This window comes from Epinephelus fuscoguttatus, linkage group LG1 (assembly GCF_011397635.1).
Source record: "Epinephelus fuscoguttatus linkage group LG1, E.fuscoguttatus.final_Chr_v1".
NCBI lineage: Eukaryota > Metazoa > Chordata > Actinopteri > Perciformes > Serranidae > Epinephelus > Epinephelus fuscoguttatus.
This window is the reverse complement of record NC_064752.1, coordinates 15,261,115-15,288,273: the sequence shown is the minus strand read 5'-3', so window position 1 is coordinate 15,288,273 and position 27,159 is coordinate 15,261,115. Positions and strand designations below refer to the sequence as shown.

At 39.3% G+C, this 27,159-nt stretch overlaps 3 protein-coding genes across 3 annotated transcripts; 2 read left to right on the top strand and 1 right to left on the bottom strand.

Moving 5' to 3' along the window:
* Positions 1–260: 260 nt before the first annotated feature.
* slc5a8l (solute carrier family 5 member 8, like) lies at positions 261–9,676 on the bottom strand. Its single transcript, XM_049578917.1, has 15 exons — positions 8,728–9,676; positions 7,658–7,723; positions 7,348–7,399; positions 6,900–6,967; positions 5,887–6,041; positions 5,460–5,600; positions 5,242–5,371; positions 5,043–5,131; positions 4,603–4,715; positions 3,397–3,464; positions 3,210–3,296; positions 2,885–3,075; positions 1,165–1,274; positions 939–1,024; positions 261–854 (listed from the first exon to the last, which is right to left on the bottom strand). Exons 1-15 carry the CDS (start codon positions 9,079–9,081, stop codon positions 741–743), a joined length of 1,824 nt encoding a protein of 607 aa, XP_049434874.1. The 5' UTR covers positions 9,082–9,676; the 3' UTR covers positions 261–740.
* A 1,414-nt stretch (positions 9,677–11,090) lies between these two features.
* tshba (thyroid stimulating hormone subunit beta a) lies at positions 11,091–18,124 on the top strand. The gene is made up of 3 exons (XM_049579138.1): positions 11,091–11,315; positions 11,424–11,622; positions 13,451–18,124. The coding sequence occupies exons 2-3, from the start codon at positions 11,461–11,463 to the stop codon at positions 13,727–13,729; spliced, it is 441 nt and encodes a 146-aa protein (XP_049435095.1). The 5' UTR covers positions 11,091–11,315; positions 11,424–11,460; the 3' UTR covers positions 13,730–18,124.
* Positions 18,125–18,830: 706 nt separating this feature from the next.
* On the top strand, positions 18,831–25,119 carry slc25a55a (solute carrier family 25 member 55a). Its single transcript, XM_049579026.1, has 10 exons — positions 18,831–18,944; positions 19,656–19,752; positions 20,303–20,428; positions 20,852–20,907; positions 22,786–22,876; positions 22,978–23,096; positions 23,198–23,393; positions 23,501–23,655; positions 23,753–23,828; positions 23,924–25,119. The coding sequence occupies exons 2-10, from the start codon at positions 19,733–19,735 to the stop codon at positions 24,081–24,083; spliced, it is 999 nt and encodes a 332-aa protein (XP_049434983.1). The 5' UTR covers positions 18,831–18,944; positions 19,656–19,732; the 3' UTR covers positions 24,084–25,119.
* The last annotated feature ends 2,040 nt before the right edge of the window (positions 25,120–27,159 follow it).

Below are 27,159 nucleotides of genomic sequence, written 5' to 3'. Positions count from 1 at the left end.
CAGTTGTTACAGAGACCAAAGCTCAATCTCTCTCTCACTCTCCGTCCCTCCCTTCTCGCTCAGTTCAAATAAATTTTACAGCCCGGAGAAGAAGCTCAGGGAGCTGTGTTGCCAAAGTATTAACTGCACTGTAAATTTATTTTTCTTGGCGTCACTGTCCTCCATTCTCTTACATACATACCAAGGTCATAGACTCACTGAGGTGCTCTGTGCTGAATGTGTATGCTTGTGTACATGTGTTTTCAGTCAACACAGTTGAACTTTGTACAAAATGTTTATTATCAAGTAGAATTTGTGACTAATTTACACAGACTGTTCATAAAGAGTGCACAATTTTCATATAAAAATAACCAGGTGTTAAACAAATACAGTAATGCCATCACACATGAAATCATACCATATTCCAGTGTGCCTGTCTCTGTCAGCATTAAATGAAGGACAGTGTTCAGGCAGAGAATATAAAGTTATCAGCTGCTATCAGGGAGAACAATTAAATAAAGGGCAATAAAAGTAAATTTCAGTGCTTAACAGGAAACAGGAGCAGCTCTGTCATAGTGGGGAACAACACGTCATAACCCATATCAACACAAATAAGCACATACTGGAAATGGAGTTATAATTATTTGTTTTTGCAGATCATATACATCATGTGGATGCAGCATCGCAATAATCGCAGCTTGTCATTTATGTCCGTTGAAAAAAAAAACGTCTCCACAATACAGTATATTGATGTCGCAGCATCACAGCTTGGTGGCTTTTTCAACATCTTTACTCATCACTTCATGGTCTGGGAATGTTGACCTGTCAGCTTCCAAATTAATGTCTGTCGCAGCCTTTTCTGTGACGTCTGATACCTGTGGTAGGTTGAGAACAAACCATTAATTACATATGGCAAAATCTATATATATCTGTATGTAATAATCCAGTCAGACTCCTACCTCTGATTCACTCCTGGAGCTGAAGCAGATCAGGTCACTCTTTTTCACAAACAGATCAGGGTTAAGTTTTTCTTGCTTGCATCCACCTGAAAAGGAATAGATACATACATATTCCCAAACAGTAAGCGTTTATGTTTTGTTAAGATTGTAATAAGGAACATTAAGACCGTACAAGCACGGACGTGTCTCTTGCAGTAAAAGTAGCGGTTAGGAAATAATGTCCTACCTGTGATCATGCTCAGCAGCAGACCAGACACGATTGTGACCAGTGTACCCAGGAGAGAGAAGTAGAGGTAGGACAGAGAATACCAGGAGTCTGCCAGAGGCGGCCTCACACTGACACACATAGGAAATAATTTTAGTCGTCATCTTCCTGTAAAGCTACATTTGTAAAACCAACATGAGGGTTGCAGCTAACAGTTAACTTTATTATCGATTAATCTGCCAATTATCCTCTGGATTTCTTGTTTTGTTTTTTTTGTCCAACCAGCAGTCCAAGACCCAGAGATATTCAATTTATAGTGATATAAAACAGAAAAGCAGTAAATTATCACATTTGAGAAACTGAACCAAAAAATATTTGGTAATTTTTCTTCATAACAAAATTCTGAAAGAATTGGTCGCTTGTCAAATTAGTCAGGGATTCATTTTCTGTTGCCGACTAATCGATTAATCAACTAATTGTTGCCGCTCAGGTATATATATATATATATATATATATATATATATATACATACATATATATATAGATCTTTTCAGTGTTCTGTTGTTGTTAGGGCAACAGCTTTGATCCTTTTTACTTCCTGTAAGCAAACATCCTGAAGCCTATTTACACCTAAATATTAACTTGGTTTAGGTGATCCGAGACACATCTCCGTTCACACCTGTGTCTATCATGCTTCTCCAGTTGACCACTTATGTTCAAATTTCGTGACTGCCTTCGTGACACTGCAAGGTCAAAGGGGCCCACGCGTTTATTTTTAAGTCATTACATTATTCAGTGACTACCTCCACATTCAAGCTGCTGTCAACAGAATTCAACTCATCACCTTCCAAACGGAAAAACAGTGGACGGTCACACAATATTTAGTCCAACTCATCCTAAAATGGGTAAGTTGTAAAGTATAAGCGCGTTATCACCACAACAATCCCCAGTTCCTGCACCAATAATATAGGCCTACACTAAATTGCAAGCACAGTTGTTTAAAGAAACAGTGTTCTATTTCTACATGAATTAATTAACAATAAAGTTAATCACACATTCATTCCACTCGGCACTGTGCTGCTCCGTCTCCCCAGACGGAGTGCCCAGAGTACGCTGTGCTGCTCTGAGAGTGTGGTGTTCTGAATAACCAAACACTACATTCCAGTAGTGAGTATTGCTGAACCCTCCCGTAATCCTTGTTGGAGATTCTTTAGGATGCATTAGCATTTACACTTCAAAATGCGTCTTAGACATCCCCAGTAAGTGGTTTGAGTGATTGGATCACAATGCGTCTTGGTGGTTGTTTACACTTGTATTTAGTGCTGTCTACTTGTGATGGGGTCACACGACATGTTAATACCAGTTATAAACAGACTCTTTCAAGTGTTGTCAAGTTTGAAAAAGTGTCTACACATCTACCCTGAGTGTCTTTGGTTCTTCATAGGCCTACACAAAAACTTATTTCTGAAATGTTGTCCAGAAAAGCAGTGAGTGTAGCATATTTGATAAAGTTACATTTTGGGTATAGTAATAAAGCATTACAGCATTCACATGGGAGCATCCCCTCTCTGAGCAGTCTTAGCGTAGTGACAGTAAAATCTGCTCTGACAATGTTTTACTTTTCGTTGAAGCATTGAGTCATTTTTGTACTCATTTGCCACATTAAAATGCTGTTGAGTTTTACAGTGACCACATCACATGCTTGAATGACAGCAGATGGACCTTCGTTTATGGGACTCACTCAGGCTGCTCGGTCAGAGTCACCGGACTGGTCCAAGGAGCTGTCGTTGTGAAGTTTTGGTCCTTAATGCTGCACCCCACGGTGCTGAGCGGTAGAGGATTTGTCTTGTCAGCTGTGGGTGGGTAAATCTGGCCTCCAATCCCCACCCACAGAGTCAACACCAGACCAATGATCATTCCCCCAAGTCCTCCCTGCAAAGTAAATACGACTGCTGCAGTCAAATACTTCATGTATGTGTCACATTTGTTTTATGAGGCAGATTTCTTTGTGTTGTCAGAGGGTGCAGTTGTGCAGGCGAATGTTCCAGTAAAAAGAACATACTCACTATTGAATTAGATGTGCGGAAGAGCATGCCTAAAAGGTAAAGACCAAGAAGAGGCCCGCTGATCATGCCGAATACCGACAGGGCTGCCTGAAAGTAGAAACAGGCAGCTTGTAGTTCTTAATATTGAGCTCTTGGTGGTGCAGTAGAGCAACAAATGGTTGCAGTGGTGTCGGTGTGTGGTTTTTACCTGCAAAACGCTGCCCATCACTGAAGCAACCCCAGCCATTGCAATACACAGGGCACCAAAGAATACACCTGCGACATGTTAAAGTCAGCATCATTGAAATAAAATAAAGGATCCAAGTACAGCTTTCAAAGTGTAAATCAGAATGTGCTGTGGTGCAAATTTTAAGGCAGATTAGCTAAACTTTTAATAAAGTTTTCATACATATTTAAATGTTCTCAGCAGAATTTAGTCATAGTGGTAACTGAGGTCTGATTTTAATAGGAAATTAGTGCTTTTACATGTATTTAATTAAAGTTTTGTCATGCTTTTCCACAGTATCTGCACATCTTGAACGTCTTAAAAAGCAGTGAGTTTCAGTTTTAAAAACTAATGTTAGTTTAAAAAAATATCTTTTTATCTGTTTGAAGGCTGTTAGATGTTACACATACAATGAATAAAAGTAGCATTGATGTGACAGTTATTGATCTATCCATTTTCTTTGTGACATTTCAGTCAGCACCATCAGACTTAGAGCAAGTACTGTCACCACTGGTGGCTGCAGTAGGAAGCTTATCGTGTCATAGCAGGCAAGTGTCAGTTTTAGCAAAACCTTAAATTAATCCTTTAAGTGATTAATCGATGCATCCTTGAATTTATTTATATATCTAGGTCACCATATCCTACTTTCACACTTGGTTGTGAAACAGGTATTAAATTGCGTTCCATGCAGTTTTACAAAGTCACATCAGCTCTGTTTAAAGACTATAACAGTGAACAAGAACACTGTGATCCTGTTTGACAGCTAAATGGAGCCACACCCTTTATCTTATTCTCCCAAAAGAAGTTCACAGGACCTACGTGTTCCAGCCTGTGCAGGTGTTCCCACAGTATATCTATCTAATGAAACACTGTAGATTATTGTAACCGCTGCTTGTACAACGCGCCCTGTGAAGTCTGCTTGTTCATACAAACTCTTCCCAAATAATGATTTCATTTCATCAGCTATCAGGATATCTATTTGTTAGCACATTTCTCATCATGTCGTAACTCACACAGTGGAACTGGAAACACTTAAAATGACCTAAGAATAACATGATAAGATAATGGTTATCTTGGTGTCTACTGGTATCTTTTGAGCTTCTTTCAGTCATACCGTTTGATGATTACTGCGGTATTTTATGATTTTATTTCATCACTCTGTGTGCAAGCAGTTTTTACACAACTTACTCAGGCCCATGTTCATCCAGGACACTTGTCTCTCTGTGAGGTTTTTGAACACTGGGAGAATAAAGTCTTCCACAGTGACAGCAACCAGGGCATTAATGCTGGAAGACACCGTGCTGAAAAATATGCAACAGTAAGCTCTTAGTCACTGGACAGAACAGGAAGACTTGAAATGATTGGAATATAGATAAGATAAGTCTCAGGTAGCATGCAGGTGGTAATGTCCTGCATCATGTATGAGTAATGACTTGAAATGTAAACAATAAGTTGTTCAGTTGTTGGTGAGACAGTGACATGGATTTTTCCCAGGAAGAAACATAACCCAGGTATGGACAGCTCATTCTTTCCTCACCTTTGCACCTTATCTACAAGATTATTTCCTTATCAACACAGCATTTCTAACTTAAAATGATGCATTTTTCCTTGTTTGCCCCAGTCCTCACCTGAGGGTGCCACTGTATGCAGCAGCCACAAACAAGCCAGGGATTCCAGGGTAGTCTGCCAGAATATCCATCACGAGGTATGGCAGCAGCTGGTTCACAGACACAATCCATTTACTGTTAACAGTGCTGCTTTGTTACACAACAAACAGCATTCCTTCAATGTGTTGAAATGTAAAGAGACAGATACAACTGCAGTTACCTGGTCATGTGTGCCTATATCGCCGTTTGTATATGGGTCACAGTTTTTGTAAATGGAGAACATGGTGAGGCCAGAAAACACAGCCAGGCTCACAGTCACCCACAAGCCAACCATGTTCACATACAAAGACCTGAGAAGTGAAAGAAGACTTGTCAGTGCATGAACCTTGGCTCACAGCTTATAATATCCTGTTTGCATTGCATTGCAGGAACGCTCACATCTTGGCATGTCCCAAGGTTTTGCAGGAGATGTAGCGTTGCACCTGGGACTGGTTAATTGCGTAGATGGACACCCACATGATGCTGCCACCGACCACGATAGTCCAGAAAGTGTGACGCTTCAGAGGATCTGGGTCAAAACTGTGACAAAAGTCAACAAGATGTCAAAGAATACTGAATGTAATGTCACGGGCCATCAACAGTACAAACATCTGATTATGTAAGATGACACGTTTGAGGCAGAAAGCAGGTATCACTGATAGTCAGTTTCCTTGATTATTGCATGCAGAACAGTTCCCAGTGAACTTTCTGGGATACTAGAGCAATAGGTACAAGAAACAATTATAGGAAAGCTGATCTATCTGTTATCACAATTGGTTTAAACAAATTTACAACAAATGCTATCTGACACTGCTTGTGTACGTACTCAAACGCCTCTAGTCTCCCTCCTTGGCGGGCATCCTCCCAAATCTTTGTCAGGCCTCCCTGCAGTACGGCTCCTCTAGCTATAACAGCCACAAAACCTGCCAGCATGATCACCATCTGCAGCACGTCTGTCCAGATTACTGCTTTCAGTCCGCCCTGAAACAAAACCCATGTTGATTCAGCTTATCATTTCCCAGCACTACTTTAGTCTTTACAATTTAGTTCCAGTTGAGGCTTACTGTGATGTTAAAATTATACGTTATCATGAAGAGAACTTGCATCACAAGTAGATCGGACAGCTTTATAGAGTGGTGCACGGATGACATTCTTTGTAGGCTAACCAGGAAGTTAATATCACCCTTGTTCCCTTGTTAAAAATCCAGTGGGATTTTTCCATTGATTTCTGATTATTGCAGGAAATAAAATCTGTGGCAATCAGAAGTTTATGATACTTGTAAGTTTTGTTCAGTAGGGTAATCTTCACAAAAGAACACCAGTTATATGATTTTTGATGTGTAAATTCAGTAGCCAGAGCTACAGAAACATCTAATGTTGGGCTATAAACTAACTACAGAAAGACCACGTGACTTCATAATCACCACCACAACAAGGCTGTAAAGCCATATTTAGTGTGCTCACGTTCCACAGTCTCATTCAGCCACTTGTTGGCAACCACCTTTTTAAGATGCCTACTGTAAAAGCTTCAGCATTTACGAGTGGGGCATTTACTCACGTATTTTATGTCGTAGAACAAAACCTGGCAGTCTCTTAACTTGTGTTAACCATGGACCTTATGTCGGGCATCTAACCAATAACCCACTGACTTTGACACAAGGGAACAGGAAGTGTAAAAATGCAATCTCATTCAGGGTTTTAGAGCTCACGATGATGACACCAAAGTATAAAACCACAATGAACCAGACAGCTGTGAGTTTAACACTTATATTATTGTTTGGTATGCAGATCATTACGTCAATACAGTACATAAAAGGTCTTGAAATGCACAATACCAACCAAAGTGCAGTAGAGGATGCACACTGCTCCTGTAGCCACCAGCACTCCCCATAGATTAAGTCCTGTGACTGAGTAATGACAAAAAAATCTCCATTATGATTCAGAATAAACCTATTTTAGACATAACATGACAGTTTAAGTTACTTCAAGCCAAATCTCTGAAATGGTGTGTTTAGCCATTTATTTCAACATGGCACTAGCAGTGAATGTTCCCTTTGTTTAAAACAAAAACACACATGGTCACCTCTTTTGTTTTAGGTTCAGTCTGTGTTTGACATAAACAAAAGACAGAGAGAAACACAAATGTATCCCTTAGCTACTATCAGTAGTATATAAACTCTGTTATCAGGTCAAATCAACACTAACACAGGTACCTTTGGAAAACAGTCGCATCATAAAGTACTTTTTATTCATAACTGTTCCGAGAAGAGCCCACAGATACACTTACTTTGATTTAGTGCTAGAGCTGGAGCGTAGATGACCAACCCGGTGTACAGGGCCTGAGAAGAGAGCCCACCATTAGTTGATTAGGTGGAAACGCAACAAGCATGTGATTCATATGTAACTGGTATCAAGAATCAATTTTACATAAAGTCAAAAAGGAAAAAGACAGCTGCTTTTTACTATGCTACATTTACCATGATGATTAGGAATGATTTCCCATTCATCGTGGTTTGGCACTTTTGTTTTTAATTATCTAAATATAACAAGTCATTGAATAATTCTTTTTTATGAAAATTAAGCCATGTTTTATTTACCGTCTGTACAATGTACATTGATGTCCCGATTATCCTGATGAGCCGGTTGAAGCGCAACTCCAGGTACTAGAAATAAAAAGGAAAACCTCCAAAGTCAGACATCATTAAAATGATTTGAAATGACACAGTGATTAACATCCAACTTAACGAACTATTAAAGGTGTTTTTGGGAAGGAAGTACTTTTATAGCACTTAAATTCTGTGCAGCCTTTGATAGCCATGCACCCCTGATCACTTAAATAAATCAATTGCGTTGCCAACCATGGTGGATGAATCATTAACCACATTAACTTTTAAAGTCTTGTATTTCTGTAGCCTATCAATGAAGCATGCTCGTTGTATTGATCTTTACACTTTAAGTTGTTTGGTGCTGCACGTGTCAGCCCTTATGATCAACCATAACCATTATAATCATTTACAGCAGGGGTGTCAAACTCAGGGCCTGAGGGCCAGAACCGACCTTCCAAAGAGTCCACTGTGACCCACTGGATGGCTTTGCACACCTAATATTGATGCACTTATGTATCCTACTTCATGTTAAATGCTGCTTCAGGGGCTTTTCCACCCTCACCAGATTACAGCTCTTTGAAAAAACAATCAATACCTGTTGTGGTCTTGTTTAAAGATACTGAATATTTTGCAAAATATTGTCAATCAGCAGCTTCAGTACAAAAGAATCTGTATCAGACTTTAATCAGTATTGATGGAACCGTAAAGGCACTGCCAAAACGTTTAGATTTAGTCAATAACTTCACAACTTCACCTCCTTCCTCAAATGCTTTCATTGTACTTTGTGGTGGTGATGCAAGCATTACTACACTGTAGTGTAAGGCATGGAGAAATATTCAAATGTAATGACACTGAGTAGAGGACTGAGTGAGTGTGGAAAAATGCATGATGCTAAATGTATTCTTCACACTAAAAAGGGTAGATTTGAAGGTGTTGTTACTTACAGGTTTTTACACAGTTTTACAGGTCTGGCCCACATTAAATCAAATAGGGCTGTATGTGGTCCATGAACCAAAATGAATTTGACACCCCTGATTTACAGCCTGTGACATTTTCCTCACCTCATAGGCGCTGGTGATTCCTAGTCTGTAGAAAAGCGGGACAAAGATCTCAGCAGTGATGGTAGACATGATGGTATAGGCGAAGGCGAAGATCCAGAAGGCGGCTCCAAACCGGTAGGCCTCAGTCGGTGTGCCAATGACTGTGATGCCAGACATGAAGCTGGCAGTGAGCGACATGGCAACCGGCACAGCTGTCATTTGCCGTCCACCCAGCAAGAATTCAGCGCTGCTGGTCTCCTTACGGCTTCGAATGGCTTGGAAAAGGCCGATGCCGGCTGCCCCCAAAATTGTTGCAGCAAACACAACATAATCCCACACAGAGAAAGTGGCCACAGGGCCACCTGTACCAACCATGGTTAGTTCAGCAGAAGGAGCTAACACTTTTTTCTAAACTGTCATTAAGAATGCTTAGATCCAGAGGGATTTCTATATTGTGCAACCTTGCTCTTCCCTCTAATTTATTCTTAAATTCTCCTCAACTTTACGTTACGTTACATAAACCATGAGCCTATATTAACAACAAAGACAGCAAGAAAAATGCAGACCGTCAACTGTGAGGCATATTTAAATCAGCTGCTGTCGTGTAAAAAGTATCTCTTCAAACCTTCAACAAAGAATAGAAAGATCCAGAGAGCCCACTGTTTTAGTCCTGTTATTTTCAGCTCAGCCAAGCCAGCTATCAGCTATAAGTTTCCCTCCGACTGATAGGAGAATGAGAAAGTTTAACCAGTGCCACTGCAAATCTCAGAGTGTATGAACCACTCTGATGCTTTCGGCAGACTATAAAGATCAGCTCACGTTAGTTAATAATCCATCAAGGACACACAGCATTGAGGACAGTCATAATTTCAGTGATAGTAAAAAGTGATGATCCAGTGGTTTCTTCTGATGACAAACAAGAGACTTCCTGTTGTCAAGACGTCTTCATTCCCGATGAAATGAGGTGACACATCCAGGAGTGGTCTTTATACAATTCCAGGTTACTCAGTAGTGTTGATTATGTAAGTAATTTAAGGAGGCAGGGCAGGTTAAACCTTAATGATTGGGTCACTTTGTGGTCGTGTGATTTCAAAAACTCACAAATGTGACAACTTTTGTAAAAATATTGCAGATAAGAAGGAAAAGTAGACGTTAGCTGTTGGACCTGTACGCAAGCAGATACTAAGTGTCATGACTTGTATTAGTAAACTAATATATTTGGATTTTAAGGATGATTTTGTTCAAGTCACTCTTGGTGAGATCATGAGTTCTGGTCAAATCTTGGAAAGTTAATGTACAATGGCTCATACTGTTACTTATTGTAAAGGTGAGTGAGAGCTGCGGAGAAGGAATGAGCTGCTAAAAGGAACAATAACTGACTGTTATCATTTCTATTCACTGACAGATTAACTTATCACCAGTGATTGACAGTGTTTATTATAAAAAGGTAACTGTTACAAGATGAAGGGTAAAATTCAGTAAGAATGTTTTATGTATGTATGAATGTTTCCATTCATGCTGTATTTATATTTCTACTTTGCACGGAGCATTGGAACAAAAACAATTTCCCCCCGGGGATTAATAAAGGAATCTGAATCTGAATCTGAAGTAGTGATTGAAATGGGAAAAAAAATCCATCTGCCTTATGTTTTTGTGAGATAATCCAATTCATGACACAAAGAGGAATGCCAAGAAACCTACTGAACTCTAAATGAAGATGTTATGAAAAACAGCCACATGGCTAAACTTTGACTCCCCTCGACAATCAAACATAACTATAGACAAGGAAATAGCTGCAGACTGGCAGGGTTGGCAGGGGGGATGATACTCCTCACTCCTCACGTCAAATTACTGCCTTGTCAGAAGTTTGAAGTCTCTGTCTTCAGAATTTGATGTTTAGAAATGAATGCTAATGTCCACAACAGCAGTTTTTAATTTACTTACTTAGAGAGCTGATTAGACAAACCTGCTCTGAATGTTTTCCATCCTTGTTCAGGACATGTTTGGACTGTGACAGTTTGTAAACATTTAATGTTCACATTGCCGACTGGTGTAGGTTTTTATCACCAACAATGCATGAATCATCATTTTGACATGCACATGAAGGGCTCTGAAGTTAGTCAGAGAAGAAGAAGAAGTGTGTTTTCGTCAGTTAATTTTTAGCCAAATGGAAGACAGATAAGTTAAACTCAGGTCAAAATTAAGTGGCTCTTTGTAAAATATGCATTCTTTCCTTTTTTTTTCTTTCTTCTTTATGCATTCTTTCTGGCAGAAATGAAGCTTTTAGGCATTTTGTGAACAGTGGACACAGTTTTGGACCACTTTGGAAAGAATGACATGCTGAGTTGCACACAGGGTGTCTGCTGGTGCAGAATCCATTGTGTAGATTTCCTTGGTTAGTGTATTAACTTTGTTCATGAGGGAAATCATTAATTCATGTCATCCACTAAATGGACTAAAAGTTCAGGTCTTCTTGTCGTCACAGGTAGAAGATAGCTGCTACCTTGGATACAGCCGGATTACATAATGTTTGTATAAATACTGCTCAGGGGGATGTTCAGACTCACAGCATCATCAGGCCTGCAGGTGCCTCAGGGTCTCTAGAGCAGGTGATTCACACACGCAGAGGGGAAGAAATTATATTTAAGATACTAAACTTTTCACCCTCTCTGTTATCTGGTTGTCAGTTTCTGTCTTTATCTTTCCCTCCCATGCAGGTCCAAAATTGACTGGGGAAAAATACCATTGCTCAGCATGGAAAGTGCAGTGTTCTCCTGCTGGCTCCTTTTCCTGATGTTCAGCCCAGCTGTTCCCATGTGTTTACCCACTGACTTCACCCTGTATGTGGAGAGGCCAGAGTGCGACTTCTGTGTGGCCATCAACACGACCATCTGCATGGGCTTCTGCTACTCAAGGGTATGTATGTCCCAGATTGTCATTCATTCAGGTGGAAAAACACAGAAAAAGAAGTGATGCAAAAGTTTTTACCGTGGCAATACAAATTCTCTAAAAAACAAATTATTTTTCGTCTGTAACTGAACCTGCTCTGGAGTAGATGCAGCCCTTCTTTGTAATACTTAGTTCAGTGCTATATATAATATATGTTGTACATATATTCTCATTATTATATACTTAAGTTTATTATTTGCCTCTTATTGTATCGTTTTGCTTTGTTTTTTGTTTTTTTAAACATAATTTCTGACATAAGTCCTATGTCAGAGAATGTTCTGTTAACTGAAAAAATTGAACACTAAATAAAAAGTTAAAAAGCAAAATTATCATAACCAAAGTGTTAGTGTTAATATAGAACAAACAAAAATTAATAAAATAAAGCAACATAATAAAAAATATTATATAAAAATAGAAATTGTACCACAGAAGAAAGACATTATATTGTTAGTATTACAATTACACATCTTTACACAAGCACAGTTAACATGCAAAATCATGACTGATTCATGACTGAATCATAATATTTTTTTAAACTGTATTTATGAATAAAAAAATCTTTCCATTAAAATCATAACATTTACCACAAAAATGATGTGTCTTTACCCTTAAAATATATTATGACATCAGTTAAGTCTCACTGATAAGGTATCTGAAGCTTGTGAGTAGGGGCCCAGACATTCATTCATTCATCTTCTAACCGCTTCATCCTCTTGAGGGTCGCGGGGGGGCTGGAGCCTATCCCAGCTGACATCGGGCGAGAGGCAGGGTACACCCTGGACAGGTCGCCAGATTATCTCAGGGCTGACACATAGAGACAGACAACCATTCACGCTCACATTCACACCTACGGACAATTTAGAGTTATCAATTAACCTAGTCCCCAATCTGCATGTCTGGCGAGAGTGCTAACCACCACACCACTGTGCCGCCCGGGGCCCAGACACTACGCAGATGATATTTAATATATATATTCACAAAAATGTTGTCTAGATTAAAAAAACGAGAGCGAGCAAGAGTGCATGTATTATAGAGTAATATTTACAGCCTACAAACACTAACCAAAGACCCTTAAAAGTACAGTTACCGAAACTCTAAACAGAAACTACAAAAACAGAAACAGATAATTTTTTATAGTGTTATCACTCTCATTCCATATCTGTGGATCTCTGCAAACTGCGATAAAGCTCATACTGTACATTTGAATTAATAAAAATTAAACTATTTTTGGACCCATTTTTTTTCTCATTTCAGTTGAAAACCAACTCCTAAAATGTTCTGTGTTGTCTGTTTGAGCCATAATATAGTTTTATTTGTTTATTCCATCCTTATCTAAACAAGGTAAATATAAATATACACATGCTCTGTTAAACTGAACACAGGGTTGAGTAATCACGAGCATTCTCCAGGTAATGAGGATCAGGTGTGTGACGAGGGAAGCAAACAGTTTTTGACTGTCTTTGTAGCATGTTGAAACTGGAATTGATGAGAGGAAACTTGGACCCTGAACTATTGAACGGACACTAACCTGTGATTGACTCTGAAATGGTTCAGTGGAAACCTACCTGAGATGAATTATGGACTGACAATGTTTTACCTGTGTGAAGGTGAGCACATGTGAAAAATAAATGAGTTACCGCACTTAAAGAAACCTGATGAATTGGACATTGGTTTAAAGTTGTTGCCCAGAAGCGTCTACCCAAGTGTGCCATTTTGGAGCCTTAAATGTAACGTTTTTTTTATTGAAAGACTCTACATTGTCAAGTTCATTCGTGTGTCTGTGTGTGGTGAACAGGACAGCAACATGAGGGATATACTCGGCCCACGCTTCCTTATCCAGAGAGGCTGTAGCTATGACAAGGTGGAATACCGCACAGCCATACTGCCCGGCTGTCCGGTCGATGCCAATCCCATCTTCACCTACCCCGTGGCTCTCAGCTGCCACTGCGGTGCCTGCAAGACTGACAGCAATGAGTGCGCACACAGGGCCAGTGTGGACGGAGCTAGGTGTACCAAACCAGTAAGCCGTATCCACCCATATCCTGGCCAAAACAACTACATGATCCCTTTCTGATTCTTCTCTTGTTACCAGCATGTCCCTTTATTCTTTGTTAAAATTACCAAACTAATACTGCACAACCCATGAAGAGACAAACGTCATTCTCTAGCTTGTGCTGAATATAGTAATATCTGTCTGTTCTGGTACTTATTGTTCCAGCATGATTTACTGTGTCTTTGTTGCCCAGCGTGTCTGCACTCTTCTCAGTTTACAATAGGGGGGGTTTGATCCCGGAGCGTATTTTTGCCTGCGTCATTATTTATCCTCCTGTGCTGTACACTCCTGTGTGTGTGACTCCCAGACTTACTGTGTTTAAAGGGATACTCTGAATTCAACCCAATTAAAGCTAAAGTCTTTAAATAGCTCTCTGACTAAGCTGTGCTTCACTTAATCACATCCTGTGCCAAACCATACTGGAGCTTTCTGTTGACTACATAAACACACAAAGCCGAGACGCTCCACAATGTCACCTCAGGATCCTATATTTGCCTCAGCAGACATTGCAGAAGGCACGTGACTGTTGACACACCACCTCTGGGTAAATAGATTATCAGTGAGCATGTCGAACCTCAAAGTTTGGGCACACAAGAGTCACCAAACACCAAAATTATAGTGTGACTCCATTATCCGTTGAGTAAGATTGTCTCATCTCCAGCAGAGCTTATGTGTGTAGTTTCCCATTCTCAAAGGGAATCTGGGAAGACAGCTGGAGCCTATGAATAGCACAGCAGCTCAGAGTGGGAGAATGCATGATAAGTCCATCATGTGGATCTCTGTGACATTGCTCTCTCATCCCAGTATTTTATATTATGTCCTTTTTATTAAAGCATTCTTCTGTTGGTAAGTTTCTATATTAAAGTGTATCTGCTGATGTTTGAACTATTTTGTTAGGCTCAGACTGTTATACAATAACTGAGCCTCACTAAAGGCCTGAAAACATCAGATTTGGGAGGATAGCACAGAGAGCGAAGATCATTTTCTGTCTCACTTTATCAGTCAACAGGGGTGATCACCATCTGCATTCCTCCACATATCAAGTTATGCCTTGGTGCCACTGATGCCTGACATGATTCATAAAATTACAAACCCTGAAAGAATCTTCAATGGGAGGTGTGTTTTGGGGGCCGGTGTGGAACAAAGTAGGTAAGGGCGAGCTGACTGTCTGGGGTTAAAGTATGGATGTAAAGCCAGTTTGTAAAATGCTGAGGAAGCTTGTGCTGCTTCTGACAAGCCAGCACTCTGTTTAACCTTGCAGTCAGCTGACAAAATGGCCATTCAGGGATCTGTAGACAGTGTTTATTTCTTTGTCTATCAGTGTCAAAACTGCTTCTTTAACTTTGACCCACTTGTTAAAATGTGATTGTTGTTGTTAAAATGTTTAATGCTTGTTCATATCCCAATTTGGGAGTATGTTTAACTCTGCAAAGGAGTGCCAATTTTTATCTTACGAATGTCCATAAAACATACCGGGAGAACAATGATCTATATAGTCTACAAACTCATAAACCTACATAACTGGAGAGTTAATAATGGTGTATACTTCATACAAACAAGTTGACCTGATATAACTCTAAAATTGTCAGACTGGTGTGGGACAATGGTTTGAATTGCCCAGCTGAAATTCCCTGTGTAGTGGTGTTTTGAAAACCGTTAATACCCTTATGGAAAAAGCAGTGGATGAAATGGAATTTGCTTCCATCAGCACTCTAACAGAAGCAGCTATGTGGCACACATACCGATCACTCTTTCATTCAAACCATTTTGTTTGTGTTGTGTTTATTCAACTAGAAAAAATGTGAGAACTTTTAAAGCCATGCTCCGGGGATGGCAGTGTCAGGTGGTCCGTCCACCACTTCAGTCTAGACTGAAATATCTCAACAACTATACAGACATTCATGGTCCATTCACAATCCCCCAACTTTACGTTTAGTGCCACAAACAGGTTGACATTTTTGTTTTTTAGTGACGTGTCTCGTCACCTATGGAGAGATTGTCATGAACTTTGGTACAGATACTCACAGTGCCCTGGTGATGTGTCCTATTAACTCTGGTGTGCCCCTAACCTCCTGTTGCGCCCTCATCTGGTCAAAATTTTACTTCATATCTCAGCATCTACCTGATGGATTTGCACAATTTTATGCAGACGTTCTTGGTTCCCAGATGATGGATCCTAATAATGATTCCCTGACTTTTCCTCTAGCACCACCGTGAGGGTCAAATGTGTGGTTTTGAGTGAAATTCCTCCACAATTTATCTCACACATTGCCATGAAATTTAGTACACACATTCATGTCTCTCCTCAGGATCAATTGTAATAACTTAAGTGATCCCTTAACCTCCTTTAGCTTCACTATCAGGTCAACATTTTAACTTGCAACCTGCAAAACTAACTCATGTTCACCCCCAATTAGCTAATGATAGCACGCTAACACACTGAACTAAAATGTGTTAGCATTTATCTCCCAGAGCCATGGTGCTTAAGTACAACCCAGTTACCATATATAAAGATGTACAACGTATGGCCTCACTTCCGGGGCGCTGTCATTTCATCCATCTTTATTATACTGTGTATGATACAGCCTAACAGAGCTGCTAGCATAGCTTAATAGCCACTGGGACCTTGTGACTGTACCTTGATATCATTGCAACAGATTTACATTATGACGGCCGATGCCTTTTATAATTTTGTCTGATTGCTATAATTCCTAGATTACACGACAGCTTAACCAAACTGTGCAAGTGCATATCATACGGTAAATGTTCTTAAGTATCATTCAAAAGTTTTTCTTAGTGAACTGATGAGGTTATATTTAAATACAAAATATAATGATCAAAGTAACCCAGGTTTAAATTAATAGAATTGAATGGAACAGAATGAATTACATAAGAACACACGGCATGAGAATAGTGATGTAGGTGTGAGAGTGCTCCCGATGGAAAAACTGCATTCTTTACCTGTCAGGGAACCTCCCACCTTTACACAACTTTTCAGCTACTAACCTGCAAGTCACTGTGGCTTGGAATGTGTATACCTTTTAAAACCAAAGTCTTAGATAAACCAGTTTCAATCCTAACAAGATCAACAAAGGGAGGAGGCTTCTAGAAGCCTCTTGTAATTATCCGTAGTATGCACCCAGGACATGGTATGGTGAGCATGTGCTACTGAAACGTATTCAGTAGTATTTACCAGATGGTGTGATAATACTCTGGAAAGCCCCTTTTGATATTCAATAGGCTGCCTTTTGTTCCTGATTTAATCTTGAGGAGAGATAGACTGTGTTTGTCTTACCACATTGATACCTTTTTTTCAAAAATGATCTTTATTTACCTAAGGTGAAGTTACCGGCTACAACTCTTTTTCAGCAAAACCTACATTTGATACGTAGCTGCACACAAACACACCTGAGAGTTCAGTGCCTTCCTCATGGACACCTTAACAAAGACGGGCATGAAGAGGGGTGAAACTTGTTCTGCTTTGTTGTCTTTGTTTTATCTGTAGCTGTCGCTTCTGTTTAGGTACACTGAGAGCAGCAAAAAGCCAAGTCCAACTCTCTGTATGTGTACACATACTTGGCCGTTACCCCAACCACATTTACTCTGCTGAGGGTTGACATGAAGGAACAAGGACCAGCTGTTGGTGGAGGAAGTATTCAGATACTTTGCTTGCGTGAAATTAGCAGAACCACAATTTAAAGATACACCTTTACAAGTAAAAGTCCTGTATTTAAAACTGAGCTTAGTAAAAGTGTGTACAAGCATTATCAACAAAATGCAGTTAAAAGTATCTAAACTAAAAGTACTCCCAAGGCATCAAAATTGGCCCTATAGTTTTTATGTACCACATTAGTTATTATTATCGTTATGCTTTACAATTTAAGCACTTGAGAGAGATAAGTGTAACTCTAGTCCCTTTCCCACTGCACAAAAACACTTGCTAACATCTGGTTTTGTAATGAAATGGGAAAAATTACAATCAGCATTCACACCGGGGTCAAATAACTCTGCAGTACTCTCGGGTATTTATCAGCTCCAGCTTTAATGGAGACACAACACCCCGGGGAATGTGCTAATTTCAGCCCCTTAACTGGCGAGATGCAATGTTGCACCATCACAAAATACCATCCATCTCCACCCAAGCAGTACTGAAACATCGATCCAAAATAGTCTGCACAGAGACTAAATAAGTTAGAGATAAATTTAAAAAAAAAAGAACCAGCGTAAGGTTTTCACAGGCCACCATGCTGCTCTCCACTGTTTACTGACCTGTTTTCTGGCTTGTCTGTGACATCGAACATGACACACTAAATACGCCCCCACACAAACAGAAAGCCAAACTTGTCTCCTGCAGGGCCATGTGCATAGCTGGGTCTACTGGCAATGGGAAAGGAGTGTATTGCCTATTTTTAGCAGGTCTTCACATGTTTAAAAAACCTGCGTACATTAATTTTAGTGTAAAAGGGGTGTATGTGGCATACTGTGTTGTGTAATCAATCCTTACAATGTACTATATTTTATGAACTAAAGATGGGTTTTGTATGTCAACTATTATTCTGCAAAGTAACTAGCAACTATCAGATAAATGTAGTGGAGTAAAAAGTACAACATAAAGTACAAGCACCTCAAAACTGTACTTTAATACAGTAGTGTGTTTAGTAACTTTCCACCCCTTACTAGATAAGGATGATGTCAACTCACTGTTGTAGCAGACAGGCTTTCCAGAATGATCTGATGCCATCATGATCTTGACTCATGGATTTACAATGAGACTGGGATTATCTTTACTTTTAACATCCTTAAGGGGATTGGTACCATTACCCCTTCACTGGCTTCAGGGATAGTCCTTTAGAGAACGTATTTAAATGTCTAACCTTAAACATTAGTATCCATTTTATATTTTAATCATAAATGAACAAAGGCTTTTTTTCCCTCTACTACCCTTCAATATCTTTGTAGCTGTATGATTGGTGGATTGGCGGATTGATTGCTGGCTCCTCCAATGAAACAAGAGGAGGCCAAAGATAGCCAATCAGCAGCGGGTATGCAAATACGCTATTGTCTATGCTTTGTAATTCAAGACCTGGATGACCCGCCCCCCGTTTCAAGCTCAATGGAAATTTCCACTCTCTCCTCTCAGCGCTATATTAACAGACCGGCGCCGGAGCACACGGAAGCAGAAGAGAAGTTAACAGACCGAAACAATCTTCAAGAACTACGAAAAGACAATCTTTTGGTGAGTAAACGGTTTCGATTTATGTCTAAATGCTTTAAGAGTGCGTTTTAAAGTCACTGTGTTGTTCGTGATAGCTAGCTTGTTCACTTTAACGGACAGCATTGTTTGAATGGGTTTCCTAGCTAACCTTAGTCAACCAAGCGTCACGTCAACGAATCTGAAAGCAACGGTTTTTAACCGCTACGAGTCAACGCTGTGTAGATTTTGTTTCTCCGCTTAATTTCCAGCTTCTTAACTCAAACTCTTCTCTGTAACATGACATTTTTGTCTTTGTAATGCAAAACCTTTTGTCTGAAACATGCGAAAGAGTCTTATTGCAGATATTAGAGGTCACGGCGGCTTTTAAGCATTTATTTTTGTTGACGGTGCCTCCATTAAACTCATTTTGCACCCTATCTTATAACTTCACGGCACCGCCTGCATGTTCTTTGGAAATTCAACTGCAGGTTAGATCCTATCAAGAATGAATTGAAGTCCGCTATTCCCATATATGGTGTTCCGGTATGTGAGCTAGGACACGCCCACCGGTTGTACTACTCATATTGCAAGTAACGGTGCCGCTGCATCACCGTCCCGTGACTCTGAAAGTACCGAGATAAGCTGAGAGCCCCTACTGTGGGCGGGATAAGCTCTGTGAACATAAGAGTGTGTGAGTAACTCAGGAAGCTGCTCATAGAGCTTAAGTAACTCCTTCCGTTTTTCTCTGTCTAGGACTCTATTCATTTCACTGAAGAACACTTGGACCTACATCTTTACACTTATATCTGTACTTACTTGAATCAAGCATCATGTCTCAGCAGCAAGTCAGGTGAGTCTCATTTATGTGTCTTTTTCCATCCTTTCATTATTCTTCTCCATGTAGTATGATTAGATTAATTAATTGGATTATTATTGGCACCAAAACTGTACGATAAGTCCATTGACAGAGATTTATGTAGCTATTTTGGTCATTGATTACCTGTTACAAGTTTTTTCAAAGCAAAAATGCAAACCATTGCCTAGTTTCAGCGTGTCACTTAACAGGATTTGCTACTTTCCTGTTCCTGTGTCACTGTAAACTGATTATCTTCAGGTTTTTGACAGTTGATTGGACTAAAGTAGACATACCAGCTTAGGAAATTGTGATGGACATCACTATTTAAGCAATTGATCAAGAAAATTGTAGTCATAACCCAAGGATATTGGATTTACAAAGCTATTTAAGTGATAAAAGCAACAAATCCTCAAAATTCAGAATTTCATTTGTTAATTCCAGCCCTAATCACATACCTACCTACATTTTATTTTTTTAATTTTTTATTAGCTACCAATAAATTTCCACATTAAAGTGTTCATTCTTTTTTGTGCTTCCCTTTCAGCCTCCCAGCTAAGCTCATTAATGGAGGAATTGCTGGAATTGTTGGGGTTACTTGTGTCTTCCCCATTGACTTGGCAAAGACCAGGTTGCAGAATCAGAGACGAGGTCAGCAGGTCTACAAGAATATGTAAGTATATTTAGTTACTGTTGTCTTGCATGACAACGCTATGTTTGCCAAATCTCTGTGCATTATACCCACAGTGTACATGTGTAAACCAGTGCTATTCTAGCTAATCCTACAATGACACATGCAGGGCGTCATGATGAATGTATAGATTTAACAAAAATCCTGACTTGATGGACAATGATGGCTCTTCATCTTTGTAATTCTTCTCCTATGAGGTTGTCCAAATGCCTTTTAAGGGTGGAGGTGCACTGCTCCAAACCCTTTCAGCAAGCATCGATATTTGCGCAGAGCGGTCACAGTTCCCTGACTCTTGTTCAGCTGTCATGACGGTCCTTGATGTGTTTTTTAATAATTAAGCTTCTCTAAATGAGTGATTTAAATTATTCATACCAATAATAATTTCCTTGTTTCTTTGTTCTCTAGGATGGACTGCCTTGTCAAGACAGTTCGATCAGAGGGGTACTTTGGCATGTACAGAGGTAAGAGATATGCACATCTGAACATTAAGAACCAGTAGGCTAAAACATGCAGGAGAGGATTAAATGTAGGAGAAAGTAAGATCTTTCTATGGTGAAATTGATCATTGAATATATGATTACAGCTGGGTACAACTGGTGATGGCTCCGATACAGTGTATTTTTGAGTGCATGGGTTGCTTGATTTACATAAAGGAAGACTTCATCCCCCCAGATGACCATCTGTATATCATTTACTCAACCATGCATGTCTCCACAGTGAACTAAGTATCCAAAAACAGAAAATTCTTGATGATTTTAAGTCAAAGGGGGATGTGTTCAACAGCATAACTGTATTAAAACATGTTTATAAACTGTCACACATCTTGTGTAGTATAACCTTAGTGTCATATATCCAGTCATGTGCGCACTACTTGCCAAACACATGCATTTTTGCAAAAACCTTGCTATATAAAACACACGTGTGCTGTTAATGGGTAAGTGTTTTAATTAAATGGTAAGGTTTTAACAAAAGTGCACGTGTTTTGGAGTTACTGAGCATAAACTGTATAGATGAGACTTGGAATGTACTGCATCATTTGTGTGAGAGCCTGTTAACAGATGCTTTTTTACATGTTTTGCTGATGTTAAATGCAATCCCCTATCACTTCCGTTTATCAAGAACTTTCTCCATTTCTGGATTCTTCATTCACTGCGAAGGCAAGTGCAAAAAAAAGTTTTCTTCATTAAGTCAGTGTAACTCAGGGCAAATAATTGATATACAAATGGTCATTGGGGGGGCGAAGAATAGTGGAATAAGTCATAAAAATAAAGTGGCCAAAGCTGTTGTCATGTAAAGTGGTTTTGCAGCTTTAAGATGCTCTTTTAGTAGCAGTCATGCAGTAAAGTAAGAAAACACACTGTTTAGTTATCAGTTTATTGATTTAATGTCAAAAAGAATGAGTAAAATCTTGTGGATAAGTAAAATATGAGGAAAATGGAGACCTTTTCGTGTGGGTCTCTGCTTGTGTGAGGAATGCTGTTTGTTTGCATCTGTGTTTTTCATATTACAGACTTGGGTCCCCCTGGGATATTGAAGGCTAGCCGATAAGGCGCAGCCACGCTGGAGGCAAATCATATAATGGTTCTTACAATATTGCTCTATTTGAAACTGTAGGCACATGTTTTGTTTTGCCATCTATTTGTTCCGTATCTTGACTTCTTGTCAATAACTACCTGGTTGTCCCTTCACTGTCCTGTCGACTTGTTGTAGATCATTTTCTTGACTGTGGAGGTGTGTCCTCGCAGACTTTGAGTGATCTTGGAAATGAATCTGTGGTGGACCCAAGTTGATTTCAGAACAGTCTCACGGATCATTTTTAAGTTTGCCTAAAGTATGCACGCACTGTACATAGTCAGGGATTCAGTCTGTCCTTTGACTAACATCTCTTCATTTCTCTGGTCCGTTGTTGTCATTAACCTACTTACTGACTTGTAGCCTTTCAGTAGAAACAAAATTCCTTTCTTAAAGTTTTCTCTATGCCAAGTGGGCCATTTTCATCATAAACTGACTCACTGTGCTTCATAGACTTGATGTTTGCATCTTCCTCCGGATATTCATTTCCCTTCTCATTTCTTCTTGTCTTGTATTCTGCTCGTTTCTCACTTTCCTTTTTGAAACTCATGTTTTTTCATGTATTTTCTGTTGACATAATCCCCTTCCATCATTATGACTGAAGCTACTTTAAATTGAACATTTGTCCTGTCTGTGTAGACTACCCATACAATGGACTTTCTACATTCTAATGTTGTAATGATAAAGGTGGGGATTGTTTCTGTAAATGTGCTGAATGAAAACTCGATTGCGACGTCAGTGCTAATTGTGCATTTGTTTGTCCTCAGGTGCTGCAGTTAATTTGACCCTGGTCACCCCTGAGAAGGCAATCAAGCTGGCAGCTAATGACTTCTTCAGGCATCACCTCTCCAAGGATGGGTAAGCAAAAATTCACCTCATGAAATCATCAAAAATTCACCTTAGGAAAATGCAGTATCTTATAGATTGTGTTGCTTAATATTTCTCCTATCTGTTATCAGAAAGGGGCTGACGGTGTTCAAAGAGATGCTGGCAGGTTGTGGTGCAGGCATGTGCCAGGTCATTGTCACCACCCCAATGGAAATGCTCAAGATACAGCTGCAAGATGCCGGCAGACTTGGTGAGACGAATACAGTGTTGACATTGAATATTATGTGTATTTATTTAAATCAGATCACTGCCTCTGTGTGTATATTAACCTGTCTTGTCTTTTGTCCAAAGCTGCCCAGCATCAGAAACCCATCATGATGTCTCCCACCAAGCTTGTGGCCACTAACACCGTGCTCAGTCGTTCCTACAACTCAGGCACAGTGGTGTCAGCACCACGAGCTGTATCCGCCACACAGATTGCAAAGGAGCTCCTCCACACAAAAGGCATCCAGGGGCTCTACAAAGGGCTGGGGGCAACACTGATGAGGTAAAACTCTTAATCCCCAATGAAGAGAAACCGTGTAAACCTGTTCGACCAGTTCCTGTATATCAGATTTTTTGGTCTAAAACAACCTTTTGTTTTATTTCTTTCAGGGATGTTCCCTTTTCTGTTGTCTACTTCCCGTTGTTTGCCAACCTGAACAACTTGGGCAAGCCCAGTCCTGAGGAGTCGTCACCCTTCTATTGGGCTTTCCTCTCAGGCTGCGCTGCAGGTTCCACTGCTGCTGTGGCTGTTAACCCCTGTGATGGTAAGTTTTGTCAGCCATGATGTGCCCAGTTTATTAGTAGCAGCTTTGTAATGTTCCTGCAATGTAATCTAATTTATTATTTAAATCTTTTCCACAGTGGTGAAGACCAGACTGCAATCACTGAACAAAGGGTCCAGTGAGGAGACTTATAATGGAGTTGTGGATTGCGTGAGGTAAGACAGTTATCATTCATTGTTGCATAACTATATTTCTTTTTTTTTTTTATTTATGCATGTGTGTACATGACCTCGTCTCTGGTTCTCCACAGTAAAATAATGCGGAAGGAGGGGCCCTCTGCATTCCTGAAAGGTGCTGGCTGTCGAGCTCTTGTCATCGCTCCCCTGTTCGGCATCGCACAGGTTATGTACTTTGCTGGTGTTGGAGAATTCATCCTGGACAACTCACCTCTGAACATCCTGTCTGCGTGAGAGCACATCAACTTGCTGGCTATGCATAGGACCTTCTGAGCGTAGATAGTAGAACAACTGGCAGCTACATACATCAGTTTACAGAAAAAAATCAAACAAGTCTTGTCTGACAGTCAGAAAGGCTTACGAAGACCTTTGATTTCACCTTCTGTAGGTCTGACAGCTGTGTTGCACTAAAACACTTTGTGACTTATTCAGTAGTGGATAACCTACGTTTGCACTTGAAGCTGTTAGCCTTACTGGGCCGAGGGACTCAGAGTTGCAGTGTTATTCTTTCTTTGTCCCTGAGCCCTGTTCTGTTTCCCTCTGTGAGGGAGGGGAGCTCACTCCATCAAAGAGTCAGACCTGTTTTTTGTGTTTTCTTCCATGCTATCATTTTTTATATTCTGTATTTGTATGCTAGTTTTATTTTAAAAGCAGCAGCTTTAAATACTTTGTATGTTTTTTTTCCTTTTCCATTATTGTCTCATGTTACAAAGCCTTCAAATCAGAACAAGATTCCAAATGTTGGACACATGGGGCCCAAGTAAGACAATTCATTCTAAAGGGATCTATTTTATTTTATTTTATTTTATTTCCACATACATTTTGATCAAGTACTGTGAGTATACATGTTAAATTTCAATAATCATGAACCTTCCTACTGACATGGGACCATATGGTTTGCCAAACCATAAACTGTGTCCTGTCATATACTTGATAGTAGCCCTACAGTTGTTCCTTAGTCTTTGAACTGCAGTGTTTGTATCCTTTCTGCAAAAACTTGAGATGCATTCATGCATATTATATATATAAATGTATGTTTGTCCACCTAACCTCAGTTTAGACATTAACAAATGCGTACCTGAACCTTGAAAGAGTTTTTTTGGTTTATGCCTTAACAGAGCAGACTGACTTTTCTCTCTGAGGAAACACTTAGCCAAAAAAAGCATTACTGTGATTGAGCATTTGAAAGATGACTGTTACCATATTATGTGTTTGTCATGGCTTTTTGTACATACCTTATATATACATATTAAAATTTGCAATGAACTAAGTCTGTGTTTGTGGATTGATTTGACTGAATGGGTTAACAAGGGACATGCAAATGTAGGGAAACTAATATTATCTGATCTTAGGAAGGGAACAGGCAAAACCAGTACTAACACTTAGTTTGGCCTGGTGGTGACAGAAAAGTGCATCCTAAAGGGAAGTTCAGCCATTTCTCAACGCTGTCACCTTTTTCATACCACCTGAGAGTGGGGGCCTTTTCTACCTCTATATGATAAAACAGCTGCTGTGTTGCAGACACTGTTGAAAACGTGTCTTAACTTGTGCTAAGCTAATAGCAGCGGTTACAACAAAGGCAGGAACAAAATGTCTTAACAGGGAGGGAAAAGATATGACAAAGGACTTCTCTTTATATGTCCTGCCCCTCTTAGTGTTGCTAGGTCGGACAACAGCAACACTGATGAATGTAAAACAGCTCTATTTAAAAAAAAAAAAAAAAATTAAAAACATTTTAAGTGAAAACTTTGAAATGTTAAGCAAGCTAATATTGCTAGCATGTTAGCTGTGTAAAACAGTGCATGCATAGAGCATCATATATCTTAAAATGTTTCACAAAGGAAGGCTACATCTAGTTGCTTATGCTAATGGTAGCGATTAGCTATGAAGTATCACTAAAAAAGGAGCAGTTAGGGTAAAGGGAATAGGAAGGCTACATATCTTTACTTATGCTAACACTAAATTAGTAAATAGGTAGCTTTGATCATTACAAAAGAGGTGGTTAGGGTAAGGGTAACAGTAGGGCCCCATATCTTTACTTATGCTAATGACGAGTTAGCAATTAGTTAACTATGAAGTATTATCATTGAAAAAGAGGCTTTAGTGAGTTAAGTTAGTGATTAGCTATGAAGTAGTGTTAAAAAAGATGCAGTTAAGGTTAGGGTAAGGGTAACAGGAAGGCTACATATCTTTACATGTGCTAACGCTAAGTTAGCAATTAGCTAGCTATTAACTATTCTTGTAAAGAGAAAGGCGGTTAATACGAGGGTAAAGGTAATAGGAAGACTACATCTTGTTACTTATGCTAATGCTAAGCTAGCGATTAGCCATTAAGTATTATCATTAAAAAAGAGAGGTGGTTAAGGTTAGGATAAGAGTAATAGTAAGGCAACATCTTGTTACTTATAAAATTACTTATGTTTTCGTATATTGTGAATTTTAAGATAGACTTGCTATATTTTATGGGGTGCCGTTTGTAAAGTGTCTCACGCTGAAAATAACATCAACATTTTGCCACATTTAGCTTCAAACAATGTTTAAAAAAGTATTGTGATTTTTTTAACGTCACCTTTTACCACATTTACAGCAATATTTGTTAACTTAGAAATATATTAAATAGTTAAATCTAAATATTAAATGTGGCACCTAAATGTTAAATGTTAAATCTAAATATTAAATCTAAATCTAAATGCTAAATCTAAATCTAAATATTAAATCTAAATCTAAATCTAAATGTTAAATCTAAGTGCTAAATATAAATATAAATGTTAAATCTAAATATTAAATCTAAATCTAAATGTTAAATCTAAATGTTTTGGGTGAAACTAAATATTTAGCTAATATGCAAATTCACACTGCCGGTCACCGTAAGTACCAAAATAAAAGCTCGAGATGGTCAGACTGTTTATAGAATCAAATAACGAATTAAAACCAACTTATCGGGGGAAATGGACACTTGAACATACATTAGCGTGATAATAACTACCTAAAATAACAAGAAACGTGTTTGGAGAAATTTTATTTGACGTGTACTTAGAGTTGTTAGTGTCCCTTCGGAGGGATTAACAACCTAAACTAAGCTAACAACCGTCAGTTCTTAGCCCCGTTAGCAGTGTCTGTAATGACTCATTAACTCTTAAACGGTCCGTGAAAAATATTTTTCCCAGCGGATGTCTTAGTTACAACATGATTGAGCTAGCAAAGCACTTTTGTGTTGCGATGTGTGGTATTTATTCAGTTTTGGGAAATCACGATGTCTAGAGAGCACCAGTGGCCGCAGCAGCAGCAAAGCTATCAGGACGTCATCTGT